This window comes from Ixodes scapularis, unplaced genomic scaffold (assembly GCF_016920785.2).
Source record: "Ixodes scapularis isolate PalLabHiFi unplaced genomic scaffold, ASM1692078v2 PGA_scaffold0__279_contigs__length_252992795, whole genome shotgun sequence".
NCBI classification, from domain to species: Eukaryota; Metazoa; Arthropoda; class Arachnida; order Ixodida; family Ixodidae; genus Ixodes; species Ixodes scapularis.
In genome coordinates this window covers 102,130,041-102,144,371 of record NW_024609835.1, presented here as the reverse complement: position 1 = coordinate 102,144,371, position 14,331 = coordinate 102,130,041, and the positions used below count along the sequence as shown (strand labels likewise).

The 14,331-nt window shown below is 41.5% G+C and overlaps 2 protein-coding genes across 3 annotated transcripts; both read right to left on the bottom strand.

The window, feature by feature from the left end:
• Nucleotides 1-97: 97 nt before the first annotated feature.
• LOC115311704 lies at nucleotides 98-9,360 on the bottom strand. Its single transcript, XM_042289242.1, has 7 exons — nucleotides 8,684-9,360; nucleotides 7,784-8,012; nucleotides 5,443-5,509; nucleotides 4,178-4,340; nucleotides 678-801; nucleotides 508-569; nucleotides 98-188 (listed from the first exon to the last, which is right to left on the bottom strand). The coding sequence occupies exons 1-7, from the start codon at nucleotides 9,259-9,261 to the stop codon at nucleotides 146-148; spliced, it is 1,266 nt and encodes a 421-aa protein (XP_042145176.1). The 5' UTR covers nucleotides 9,262-9,360; the 3' UTR covers nucleotides 98-145.
• Nucleotides 9,361-11,550: 2,190 nt separating this feature from the next.
• On the bottom strand, nucleotides 11,551-13,382 carry LOC115322281. 2 transcript variants are annotated; one of them, XR_005717517.2, is made up of 3 exons: nucleotides 13,293-13,382; nucleotides 12,614-12,762; nucleotides 11,551-11,666 (listed from the first exon to the last, which is right to left on the bottom strand). XR_005717517.2 is itself a non-coding variant. In XM_040219871.1 (2 exons), exons 1-2 carry the CDS (start codon nucleotides 12,945-12,947, stop codon nucleotides 11,641-11,643), a joined length of 360 nt encoding a protein of 119 aa, XP_040075805.1. In that variant the 5' UTR covers nucleotides 12,948-12,974; the 3' UTR covers nucleotides 11,551-11,640. The 2 variants fall into 2 exon arrangements, 1 of the variants encoding a protein (XP_040075805.1); XM_040219871.1 differs by lacking the exon at nucleotides 13,293-13,382 and having other exon boundaries at nucleotides 12,614-12,974.
• Nucleotides 13,383-14,331: the final 949 nt, after the last annotated feature.

Sequence of the window (14,331 nt, the reverse complement as noted above, 5' to 3'; positions counted from 1 at the left end):
GGCATCATGAGTTAGCGCAGTACAGTTCCGTAATATAACGACAAATCCTTATAAACAAGTGTAGTGTGTCTGAAAAAAGGGACACGACAAAACGGAGGCAGTTTTGAAATTGAAGAACTATATTGTAAACCGTAAAAGAACATAATTATAAAGAAACCTTCATGGCATCCGATCGATCATCAGATGAGCTGAAAATAAAACAAATTCATATTCAGATGATTGAAAAGGCTACGGGAGGACCACAACCACTTGCACAAATTGCAGAGGCGCACGCACATAAAGTCACAAAAACCTGTACAGCGGGGCTCCCAAGCTCACAGAGCGATGCTCTAAGCCTCTGGTAGCAGCGCGCAAAAACACAAGGACAAAGGGAGGAAATGCACAAGGCGAGCGCTGAACTTCAACTAAATGTTTAATGAAAAGGAAACACCGAAGTCCTGTGCATTCGTCCCTTTGTCCGTGCGTTTTTTGCATGCTGCTACCAGTTGTAATCATACACCAACTCGCCTGTGCATTGCCACATTGAGCCACTCAGCACCATGACAGATCAAGGTTGCTGCCCTCGACCCCTGTGAATGCAGTGTCGTGCCGCTATTTGCTTTTCTTTTTAATACAAAACAAGACTGGAAACCTTTTGATACCACATCGTACACATGCCAAATCAAATATGTACTCACACTGTTCCATTTTTTCTCAAAAGCAGCAAGATCTGTGGCGGCTTTGATTGCTCTTGCCCGAGCTCCTTTCGACCTCCCGGCCTCCTGTCGTGACCCATCATGTTGTTTGATACCAACTTGGTATCTGAAACAAATAGCAGATTGGCCCATAAGTATTTGGTCAGAAACCAGACAAGTGAAAAAAAATTGCAGTGAAGGATTTGGGATCAGTACTTGCTGATATTTTACATGCACAACTAATGTCGAAAGCCCCAAGCTTTGCCACCAAAGTCACATAGGTGCACAGTTCAAAAGTATAAGTGTGTTGAAGGTTCCTAAAATAACAATTAAGCCATAACAAGCTGAGCAAAACCTACATTTAGGCCAGCAGACTGTGCACTTAAAGAAAATATGTCAAGGTACAAATTCATGCCTAGATTTTGAGGAAAATAGAACAATGAGGGAACAACAAAAAAAAAAATATTGTAATAAGGTGTCATTTTTCTGCAAGAGGAGAAAATCTGGCACTCAAGGTTTCCCTCACTCAGATGCGATGGGGATACAGAACTCGGAATATTTCAGAAGTTATAAGCCCCATGTGGCACATCTTAAGGGGTAGGATTCATATAATGTAACTTTTAGAACTACAAAACACTAAAAACATGTTGATTTAAAAAGATATTGAACAGACAGCGATGTAATTGATTTGAGTCATTTGGGAGAAGCTTTGGAAGCAAACAAAAGTAAATTTTATAGCAGCGACATAATCAGAAGAACAAGTACATACTTCGCGCCAGGGATGGGCAGTATTTCAAATACAAGTATTTGAACTACGTATTTCAAATACTTTGTGTATTCTGCATTTGTATTTAATTAAAAATTCTGTAATGTATTTGACGTGTGTATTTAAATACTAAAACGTGTGTATTTCAAATACAATTGTAATTAAATACAATTTTGTGGGCGAAAATACATCCCTCAAATTTATTGTCACTGTCCAGAGCAGGAAGAAAACTACGTTCTGCACCGAATGCAGTGTCTCTCAATCAAGCACAAGCGTTTAGTGACTTTGTAATTACGGTGCTAGTCCAGGGAAAGAATAGTGACGAAATCGACGTTCACAGGCAGACTGGCTAAATAAGTGACGGTGACAACTTGTGATGCTTTCCAGCCTGATTTCCATCCATACCTTTGCCTCGAACATTCTAAATGCGCGGGTCATCCAGATGTTTGTAACTGGTGCGAGTTGCAACAATAAAAAAATCTGTAGCTAGAGCTGCGCGTCTTGGTCGTCTCGGTTCTTTGATTGTCTATACCAAAATGTAATCAACAAAAAAAAACTGCTTGAAGCTCTGTACTTTTTTCACCTATTACGTCCAAGCTGATTACATTTGTTTTTTGTGATAATATTTGTATTACGTTACTAGAGCCTCGAGCACTAACTCCCGAGTGTGCGATGCAAAATTAAAATGAGATACCCAGAAACCTGTTGCAGGTGCCCTGAAGTCGTTGACGCAAATTTTAAGGAATGTATTTGGAAAAGTATTTGGAAGAGACCAACTACTTTTCTGTCTGTATTTGTATCTTGTACTTAAATACTTTTTTGAAAAAGTAATTAGATTTGTAATTAAATACATTTTTGACTAAGCATTTCGTATTTGTATTTCGATACATATTTGCATGTATTTTGCCCATCCCTGCTTCGTGCTTATTTCTTTTATTACAATACAGCATTAAAATTTGTCTGTTGTCCTACACAGTCACAAAGCAATTCCTCCTCTGCATTTCTACTCGTAATTAAGCAAGCAGTCATTTGCATAATTAGTATTGCAGACAGTTGAATGACCTAAAATACTCAACTAGCTGTTAATGATTGCTTAAAAGCACCAGACATGGCAAAAGGAATGTTGTAAGAGAATCATTCTCTTTTTTTAGGAAGCCACATTTTGGCCAGCCACTGTCGAAAGAACATACGATTGATAAACATGTATAAAGACGAGAAAAAGGTATTCAGGTACAAAATCAAACATGAACCACATGCTACTAAAACATGCAGAAATAAAGCTTCAAAAAGTTGTGAAAAGGTTGTATATCAGTCAAATTTAGTTATGAATTAGAGATCATCTGCACATATCACTTCTAGACACTTTTAGAGTGATACAGAATAGTGTGGTGCAGTAAAGAAACTCTTAAATAAATAATTAGCTGAGTATATTAAACATATTTTGAAGCTCCAATTTGTTTCCAGCCAAAAATAATTTAATGATGTATACTGCTTATGACTCTGCCTTCTAACTGAATGCCAAATAGAATTATAAGTAAATGACACATTCAGTAAAGATAAAACAATAGGAATAGTAGATATATTGACATATTTATTTGTGATTTCTGGGATAGGATCAAACATAGTCACATTGTAACATTAGGTGAAATTTTTAAATCGAATTATTATGCAAGATATAACAACCTTTAAAGTAACTGAAGAGTGTGTTGGTAAAATTCACAGACCACAGAAAGAACAAAACATACCCGGACGAAGGACGACAAACATTTCTTTTAATTAACAACATGAATGAGCTTAAAAGCACTTCCTTCAATTCAGACCGCCAAGGAAATTGAGAGAAAGGGAGGCAGAAAGAGAGAAAGGTAAGTGTCAAAAATTGTAAGGAAGGAAATAAGAAAAAGAGTGAAGTAACAGCATGAGTTACAATTCTAACTTTACACTTTCCTTTTCATCTTCCTGCCTCCCTTTCTCTCCATTTTCTTGGCAGTCTGAATTGCACGGAGTGCTCTTAAGTTCATTCCTGTTGTTCTTAGTTGAAAGAAATGTTTGTCGTCTCCTTCGTCCCGAGCACGTTTTATTCATTCTGTGGTCCAAGAATGCAACACCCTATTGCGGTTTAATAATGGACTTTGAAATTGAGCTTGGAAATGTGGGTAGCCAGTGACAAATTAAAGGGCAACTCTACTCAATTTAGAAAATTTCAAGATAGTGGATGACCTTACTTTGAAAAGCACACATGAACAACTCTACATTGTTTCACGAAAAGTAGAATATTGTGTGTGCAACTTTGCTATTTATAACTCAAGTCGCAAATTGAAACCGAAACTTCAGCAAAGGGTGAGCAGCGACGTCAGTTGCATGCCCACTCATGTCCATGGCAGATGCATGATTACGTGATTTATCCCACTCACTGGGTCAACTCTAGGCAGTGTTGTCTGAACTGACTGGACATGTGATGGCGTTGAAAGAGAAAAAAGCCGGTGTATACAACAGATATCAACATGACGTCACATCTGAAGGAAGTGCCAAAGTTGGCTAGCCTGCACATCGCTCGCTAAAATTAGCAGATTAGCACTTGTCAAACTTTGAGGGTCCAATTTTATATACAGAAAGATTTCAGTTGTAGCCTTCCTAGATGATTATAAAGAGAACTAATCGTTTTCTCAGCCAAAATTCAGCAGAGTTGCTCTTTATTGCCTCTCATGAGGCTCAAAATTATGAAGGAAATAAACCATACCTCTGAATGAACTCAAGTGTGGTTCCCGCACCTTTGGCATACTGGATGTTTAAACAATAATAAAGGGCGAAAAGGAGCTCCACAGCTTGGAGAAAGCCCACATCTTCCACCATCACCTCATGGTCCACAAACAGCTGGCAGCTGCATTCGAAAAGTGAGCGGCCTAGGAAAGAAACAAGCAATTAATGTAATTAATGCGGAGAAAATGTGTTAGTATCAGATGTATCGACCTATCTAGTCAAGTGACCAGAAAAGTCATGCGACCGACACCACTACGCCGGCTTTTTCTCTAATAGGGCTTTTAACGCTCACGCATTAAATGAAGAAAAAAATACCATTGTCATATTCACATCTGGAAACTTCTATAGAGGTATTACCAGCAGGGACACTGAATAGGTAGGCACACTGATATAGGATTGTGACGCATATCTGAGATCTGAGACTGAGATGCATCACAATCACAGATAAGGCACACCTTATATGCCAAGCCAAATAAGGGTCACACTAAATAGTGTTGAGCTACCATACCCAGTAATGACATTAAGTTATGCAAAGTGCTCCTGAAGGCTTGAACAAAACAAAAAATTTGTATATGAGCATGTAGAATTAAACACTTTTTGTTGAGTTTGTGAACAGAATCAGTAGCATGGAAGTCTCATGCCAACGTGCAATGCCAGTCGTCGGTTTCGTTTAAATTGCTTTAGCTAGAAATTAAATGACCGGAGACCGCATGCGACCACACATTCTACGAGCAGAAAATTTGGCTGTTCGGGTTGGACAAGACACAGAATGCAGGCCCAAACAATCAAATGCCTCACAGGCACCTGCTGTTTGGGCTGTATGCCGTTTTGTGGCACCTGCACTCACAAACCAAAATAAAAACTTCTCTTTTTCTTGCTAGATCAATCAAACATTGATTGTCGAAGTATGGTATAATACCAGGACATGTGCTTTACATTGGTGCTTGATAAGGCTGCCGAAACCAAACAATCTGGTTGTCTATCTAGCTCTGGTCCAAATCGGCACACCACCCTTTGGTTACACCACTGCAGTATTCCAGCACTCTGGTTACACCACTACAGTATTCCACTACAATTGAGTCACTAGGAGTCATCTGCACTGACCCCTCTTCTCTCTCTCACTCTCAAAATGGCACTACCCACGATAAAACGGTCTAGGTTGTTGTTCCAAAATTCAACACAAATTAAAAAAGAAAGCACCTTCAAAAATTCAAAGCATGCAAGGAAAAGACACATGAAGCTCACCCAGTGCAACAATTACAGGAGAAGCAGGCAGACTGTTACGAAACTCCTCTGTGATTTCTGTTGTCACCTAAGAAAAGTCAGAAAACATGTGTGGTTAATTGAGAAATGCACGAAATGCTAGTGAAGGTACCATACATCTATGGGTCTATATTTATTCCCACAGAATGTAGAACTGTGGGACACAAGCAAGACGACGTAAGGCGGATCGCAAAGAATGATGCCCGAAGAACTTATCGTGGCCGGCGACTTTACCGCAGATGCACGAATATGGGGATACAAGCGAGACAATGACAGAGAGTGCAATGTCTTCACACCCGCCAAGCAGGCCAATCTATGAATTCTCAAAGAAAAACAGACTGCCATTCGCATTGGCAAACGTCGCACTGAGAACGACACCACAAGACTTGACATGGGCCATACACAACATCCAAGCCCGAGTGCAAACTGCTCCTACGCCTTGGGAAGCAAGCACCTACCCGTCGAAATAGAATTAATGACAGAAAGACACCCCAACACTAAATGACAGATCAGCTTCATTAACCTAGCACCTGAAAAAGTGGCTAGGTGAGCGAATAATGAAAGCCACATCCACTCAGAAGTACCAAGTTAAACAAGACGACCCAGACCCCGACCTTCATCTCCTCAAGTTGTGTGCTATCAGACTGCAAGCCCAACAATGCTACAGGAGAAATAAGGACTGAAAACTCCAAGCCAATTTCAATGCAACCACGGTGAAGATAAAAAATACACCCAGAAGCTCCGTAAACAACTGAGGTGCAAGCTCCAAGATAACACACGACGAGTGTAAGGCACATTCAAAGGACTCTGGCAGGAAGGCCGACAACTTTAAATCCACTGCTTCCTGGTACACCAAACCATTCCCAAGTAAATAAAACAGTGTCTGCCGCCGCATGCGAGTTCCTGTCTTCCCTTATCCTTACTATCCTTGGTGACAACAGCGCCACCTTCATTGAAAAAGACACAAAGGATCCCCCATTCTCCCAGGAAGCCAAACAACACAACAGGCCCACTGAAAACACCTCACGGCTCTACTCAAACAAGACTTAGACCCACTCCCAGATGGTAATTATACCAGGTGGGAAGAGGTGCGCCTGAAAAGACAACGGACCCACACCACTATGGTTTCCAAGGAAACAGCAAAATGTAACACCCACAAGAACATGGTGCATAAGCCGCCATACACAGGATAAAGACAAGAGCCTATGCACCCACTGCGAGGTCACAGTCTCAGAAGCGCACTCCTGGTACTGCCCACACATGCAAGAACCCCAAACCTTGAAAGAGTCTGTTAATCCCATGGGTATTCGGGAATACCAAAAGGCTATTCTCCATTCACCCCTCACTTATGTGAAAGAGGTTCGTCTCACCCACTTTATTTTCATCTCACCCTTATTTCCTTTAACCCTTCATCCCACCTACAGGAAAGGATGCGGTTCCTGTTATTTTCTCACTAATAAGGACATTTTTAACTACAAACATTTGTTGTCCTAACGCTCAATAACAACTAAAAAACAACGTTAAATAAGCAGCAATGTATCTGCTGATATCTGTCACAAAGCCTCATTGTTACACCTGCGGGACAAGGAAGTTGCTAATATTAAAAACAAATGATCCTAACTTAGGAGTCGAAGTGCCAGTACAAACGTTTGTCACTAGTTAATTCTCTAGCATAATTTTTGTGTTAACTCTAACACTCGATCCCAAAAATGCAAAACATCATGTGAACCCATTAGAAGCAAGTGGTACAAGAGTGGGTGCCCACCGCCGCTCCCCCTTTGGTTTAGTGAAATATTTATGTAGAACATACTATAAGATGACCCAGCCTAGAGTTGCATATCTTCCCATTGCACTCTAATGTGAAGTATAATAAGTTGAGCCACCTCAGCCAGGAAAAGATTAAGGAAGGTTTGGCTCCTCGTAGAGCAATAGTAATATCACTTTTTACGTGCTCATTATCAGCATTGTCGTCAGATACCAAGAAAGCGTTCACAAAGATTTTGCAGACAATTCTGAAAAAGTGGGGGGATGGTCGCTCAGAAAGCGAAACTGCAGAAAGAGTACAAGGCATTGCTCTGATGGTTAAAAATCACTAGGTAGGCGCCTATTCGGACATAGGTGCATGACCGGTATGTTACGGTATACAGGAAGACTGATATAGCTGAAAATTTCAAAAAATGAAGAAAAGTTTAGTATTTCCAGATGCATAGTTTCTCAGTGGAATGCTGACTGCCTGTGTGAGACTTCCAGGAAGTTATTTTCAACAAGGTCATGAGGATGTGTCTTTGGAAACAAATAGCCTGGTTATTATGAATGCTCCTACCTGATGTAACTGGAAGAGCTCTCCGAGGTTTTCTTGAAAGTAGGATGCAAGCAATGGGAGGAGGCAGACAGCTGCTGCGTTTTGATCTTTGAACTCTGCCTCGGCCTTGTTGATTTTGAGGCTCCACTCGAGCACAGCATCATTTTTGGGGCTTGAACGTAGGAATGTCACGAGGAGGAGGACATCTTTGGGCAGGCTCAATTTTCCGTCCAAACAGACACCTGTAAGCCTTAAAAAAATCATGTTATCACTGACTCCTCATATCCAAAATCTTTGTAATCAAGATACCTTTTTGCGAAAAGCAAAAGATTGAAGGAAAGAAATCTGCAAGGACCACTGTATGGTGAAAGTAGCAATCGTATTCGTCGTTTAAAGCACCTTTTTATGAGCATAATAGTGTATATTTGTTTTAGGAGTGAGTGACTCTTGCAAAGAACTGAACATATTCTGCCTTTTTAAAAAGGTATATTTGTGCAAAAAGATTTTCAAGCACACATGCCAGGAAAAACTTTGAAACTGCTGCAAGTTTCCAATTTGCCTTCTTTTTATATTCACTCAGTTATGTGTGCCTCCATGCTGCAGTGCTGAAATGTTTCTTGCCCTCTACCACATGCTATTGTGACCGCTCTACCAGAACATTGAAGCCATAGTTACATTTATAGTTAATGATATTCCCCACATTCTAATTGCTTACTCACGCTGCCCTAGTCCATATGCAACTAAAACAGTGGCCACCAAGCCCGAGCATTATAATGGTTAATAATAAAAGGAACACTTTTTTGTCAAATTTGCAGCTCCCATTGCCGTCAATTTTATAACTATAGCTTTGCATTTTTCGACACCCTGTAAATAACTCTAAACCTGAGTAAACTCATGGACAAATATTTATGAAAATTATACCTATGGAAGTGATCAAGGAGGTGCTCCCTCACAAACAGAAGTGGCCACGCTCGTTTGACATCCAATGCTGAATATGGAGGCTCTGACGAATTTATGAACGTCCTGATGTGGGGGTAGCACTCAGCCATGGCCTTTGTTTGAAGGCAAACGTCTTGTTCACATGTCGACTTCAATGCCTCGTCCAATAGAAACTTTCTTGAGGCTTCCACTTCATGAAGTGAAGAACTCGTAGTAGCTGGCTGCCAGTTCACACAACCGTAAGCTGATCGAGATGTCTGCTTCTTTAGCTTGATGGTTCCACCACTGAGCGCTTCCACAAGGCGCTTGCATCCTCTTCTGTTGTTTTCTATTCTGTTCTCTATTTTGTAGGCCAGGCCTACAGAAGAAACTGACGTAGCTGAGCAGGAAGTGGGGTCCCCAAGTGCCCCAGGGTACTTGTCAACAAGGTAACTGGCAGCACTCCTTATTTCACGTGCAGATGGTCTAGCCTTGACTTTTTGACAGGCCGCGGCAGCCATGCGCACAACTTCCTGTCGGTCAGTCGGATTAAGTTGAGTCCCCTCTTGCAATGCTTTCATGACGTCTTTGCTAAGGCTGCTCCAGGGAAACTGAACTTGTGAACCAAAAGGCACATCGACACCTTCATGTTGTGTTGATGTTACATCCCCCTGCTGACCTGAAACGAAGAGCAAAACATCATTCCAAAAGAGGCAGACAAAGAAAAGAATAGTGATAATAAAATAACAGTGCAGCACCATATTCAGTTTAAACTTAGGGGAACATTTCTTTTGGCTGTGGTATTTCAAAATACAATGCGACAGTAACTGAAGGAGGTCGACATCGAAACTTCGGGCCACCAAGATGCTCTACCACAGAGCAACGATGCAAAGCAATGGAGCTTGAGGGAGGTACACATAAAAGACATGGTACTTATGTAATCATACCAAAAGTAGGAAATTGGCTTTATCATAACAACCGCCATCCCGCCTCATCCGATTGCAAAGACATACTTTTGTAAAGTATCTCCTTGCAACATCATATCAGATGGTGTCAGCTAGCTGTACAAGCTGACGAAACGTTCGAGAACAAGTTAAAACAATGACTAGGCCAGCAAGGTTGACAAACACGTTTTAGCTCAAGCAAGTAATTTCTTTTTTCCTTTGGTCTTTTTGAAGGCCTAGAGATGATCAATCTTTGCCAGTAATTTGATATAAATGGCTTCCCTTAAAGAGCCTGCACCACCCGACTGTTTGATGTGCCCTTCAACAAGCTTGATCCACCGTTCGTATGAGACTACTGGCATGTGGACCTGTTTTTTGTGCTTCACAACAAAAAAGTGTGCTTTGCCACGACAAGCCTTAAAGGAAAACTAAAGTGGTTCTGTATTTTCGAAAAATTAAACACTTTAATTACCTTCTTTTGGCCCCCAAGACCACGAATATTGGAATTATTTTTCAATCGGATGCGAGGAGCAGTCGTAACAGTGCTTTGGAAATAGCGCCAAAGCCCTGTCATCTCTGAGCGTGACATTATACCCAGTTTTGTCGGAACTTCTGCTCTTGCGTGCCTACAATGCCCATCAAAGCTATGCACGTGCACTCTTGATATTGTCAGAAAGGCCAGACAAAAACGTCACAACCAGTGTCACATGCAGGGTAATATACCTGACAAGCTTGCAATTCCATGTGCTGCCCACATGAGCAAAACGCGCTTGGCGGCCGAAAAATCTGGATATGACGCAACGACCGCCTTAAGGTCTCTCGAGTTTTCTCGCATTTAGTTAATCTTCAGGATTCACGGGATAACATTATGCTGTAATCTGGCTCAAACTCAGTTTTCTTAAGAACCTCTTTATTTCCCTTTAAAGGCAGACGCACAGGGAGCACTTTCTGCATGGCTGAAATCCCTCCCGTAGTGTCCTCTCCCCTCCCTCTTGCACTCTTCTCTCCTCTTTCCCCGAAAACAGAATGTCCAAAAACTAGCCCCCACAGAGAGGAGGCAGTGTCTCTTCCTCTTTGGGGTGCAAACGAGGAAAGCGAGGGACAGCTTCCTAATCGTTTTGCATTCGTCAGCCTTTAAGAGTGTTGGCTATTCATTCCGGTAAATACAACCACTGGTGCCAGTGTCATTGCTTGTTTTGTTCTCTTCTTGTGCATCTGAGTTCTGTCAGAGAAGACCAATAAGCTAACTTTTTATGTCTTTCATGTGTTCGCTTACAAAACACGATGAGCACAGTACCTATAGGTTTTCCAATTTCTCGAAAGAGAATACCAGCTCACTTTTCTGCACAGTAGACATATTCTAGAATATTAATAAATATTGTTATTATATTGTGTAACTAAAATTCCAAGCAAAATAATCCAAGTGCATTTCTTTGTAGTTTGTGGTTACAGTCTTTGAAGCTTCTATGCCATTGAAGTGTTACGTTTGAAGCAAAAACTCTATACTGCACGTCTGTTGCTAATTGCCTGCATAATAAATAAAGACTAATTGGCAGAAACTTTGCTAGGGAACCTTTATCAATTAAATAAGTTCTTTTTTTCCGTTCTATGAAATTAGGTGTTTCGAAGTTATTTTTCATTTCTCATATTACGTTATAATTTGCTTCACATTTGCTTTTAACTGAAAAATTACTACTCCCCCATTCCTAAAGTAAATTCAAGCTTGGACTTGCCTGACACCCAAGAATCTGTTGTAGCAATGAAGGTGTAAGTAGCATCCTCAGATGACTGATTCAAACAATTGAAAGCTTCTTCGTCCACCTCCGTTCCATCCAGCATGTGCACCTGGAAACAGGGTATGTTATTTTGAGAATAGGAATGGCTAAGTACACAATTTCAACTGCTGAAATTATTTTACAAACCTTGATGTCTCCATTGCAGCATATACCGAACTCTATGGCCTTTTTCTTTATGGCGTCGAAAGTGGCAACCACTGCCAGTTTCTTTATTGTTTTATCAAGGCTCCAGATCTTGACTATCATCTGAAAAACAGTGAACGTACAAATGCAAAGTTTATGTTATATGCTACAAAACAATTGTAATTTAGAAAAAAAAATAAGGGTGCAAGTTAGCTGGTAAAGCATTGCTACAATTTAACAGGGTGTCTACAAAATTAGTGATCTTAAATTCCCCGACTTTTCCCAGTTTTTCCCTTGACTATTTTGATAAAATCCCGTGAGCATTTGCAGGTCAAAGGATCATATTTCAAAAACATTATTCGACATGGCTGTGCTCATGCGCAACCATCTAGCTTTGTTCCGCATTGCCGTTCCACTTTTACTGATCATTTTCCCTCGTGGGGCTAACGTTTTGACGATATTCCCTGATAATTTCACGACTTTTCCAAATGAAAACCTATTTACGTTACTCCCCACTACTGCAAATTAAAGTTATTAGACATTGCGGGTGTAAAAACTAGGGAGCCTTCATGTGCGCTTTGCTAGGGTGATGCCACCCTTTGTAATACCACTCACCGACAAACCAGCAGCCATTTTGGTCCTTGGCGATAATCCGTGGGCTTATAACCCTCCCGGAAACAAGCACCTTATCTCACAAGTTCGGAGCAGCGTTGTGGAACCCACGGAGGGAGGATTAGCATTTCCCCCCTCGGATGGGAGGACCGATGGACACAAAGGCCACTTTTCGGCGCACGGGGAAACAATTAGGAACAAAATGGCGATGGACGAGGGTGTGAGAAAGGGAAACAGGCAGTTGGCATCACCCTATGCGAAGCGCACATGAAGGCACCTTAGTAAAAACTTGCAACGAATGATATAATATATTTAAAAAAAACTAGAAAAGCCTGCCTAGAGGTTTTTTGTTTGGCCTACATTTTCCAATTGTCTGTGCTATACTGAAAAAGTGAGTTGCAGGGTGTCCCCCGTTTTTAAATCTAAGGTAATTTCCACACAAATCACTGGTATCATACCTTCAAAATCGTCGAACAATAGTGAACTCCGCAGCCTGATCACAAGACAGTTGAGGAGTCTGTACGGGACATATGCATGTATGTCCATCAGCTGAGAGGAAGACAACAACTGTAGCTCTTCCACTTCCAATTCCATCAACTTGTAGAGCCTGAAGTTTGGGAGGAATGCAGACGCTGCTTTTTTCACAAGAAGTAATGGAGTTGCCTCATGGCCAGACTCTACCACAATATGCAGAAGCTGGCCGAACTGCAGGTTGTACTGGTCCCCACCAAGCACTATGTAAGAACCTGGCTTGTAATGTGTGCCACATAGTGTCACTGACGAAGCAGTCATCAAGGTTTCATGACTAGTGGGCAAGTTTTTCTGAATGAAGCACCACAAGTTTTTGTCGCAACTGGCTATTTCAGATGCAGGAGTCAGGTCACTAAACGCCGCAGCTGGTCCAAACAAGCCTTCCTTTTGCAAGTAAGACTGCAGGAGCTGGTGTTTCTGAGCAAGTGACTTTGTAACATTAATAAAGTTGCCAGATGCTCTAATGCAACGTTTGAAGTAGCTGTGCTTACTTTCGAATCGGAGAGACCATACCTTCACGAGTGGTCCAAACTGTTTAATGAGATAAGGATAATGGAATAAATAATGATGCTTTGGACGAAGTGGAACAGCTGGAAACAACCTTACCCTCTCACAGATGTAATCACTGATCAAGAGTGCCAGATATGACACTTGGTCATCTGAAATGGCAGTTGCCATGACGAGTTCTACAATCTGTTGGAGAGTCAAAAGGAGACGCCACATTTCGTTAGTTGCATCCTGAACTTCGTCTCCCACCATTATTGGTAGAAGTAACAAAAGAGTGTAGTTTTGCAGTGCCTGGCCTCCAAGCTTTTTACCACTTATGTTCATTGGAGCTGGCTTGTTCCTTTGGTCACACGCGTTGTACTTAAATTTGAACTGTATTGTTGCATTAAGATGGTGGTAAGAGAACCATTTCAGTGTTTTTACGAAATATTTTATCATCAGTGCAACGTCGTAGTCAACAACACCTTCAAAAAGATCATGCCCAAGACATGGCGGGAGCCCAGGAAGACAGACGTGAAATGTTGAAAGCTTGTTGAATGGAGAGTCGTGTTTGACTCCCATAAAACCCTGTTCTTGGCTGTCCTTAGCACGGTTGACTGCTTCAGTGTATGATGAAACAGTTCGAAGCTCTGCTGGCTTGTTGTTCCTAAAATCTTGCATGGTTGTAACACAGTACCGGCATATGTAAGAGGCCCTGCTGAAATTCTCCACAAAGCCGCCAATGCTATGGCTTCCAAGGTTGTCACCGCATATAAAAGCAAGCTGCACAACGTAACGGTGCCCGTTCACTGTGATGCCATCTTCAAGATCTTGGAGGTCACTGATGAGTCGCTCGAAGAGCTTCCTACAACCAAAGTGTTTAAAGTCTTTATCATGGCAAAGTAAAACAAGCTGTTGAGGGTCAACTACGGTTCTGAGGTAAGCTGGTAGGTTTCCAAGCGTGAAGTATACCGCTAACATTTTAAACTTTCCACGGGCTGATCCAAGGGGATTGGCGACTTCGAAAGCATCTTGGTATAAGATTACCGATACAGTACTGCCATCGGATGATATCCGGCTTTGAAAAACTTTGCCGTCTGTGAATTCCCGATACACACCATCGTTGCCTCCCTGCGCGTTGAAAGAGAGTTTGCACAGT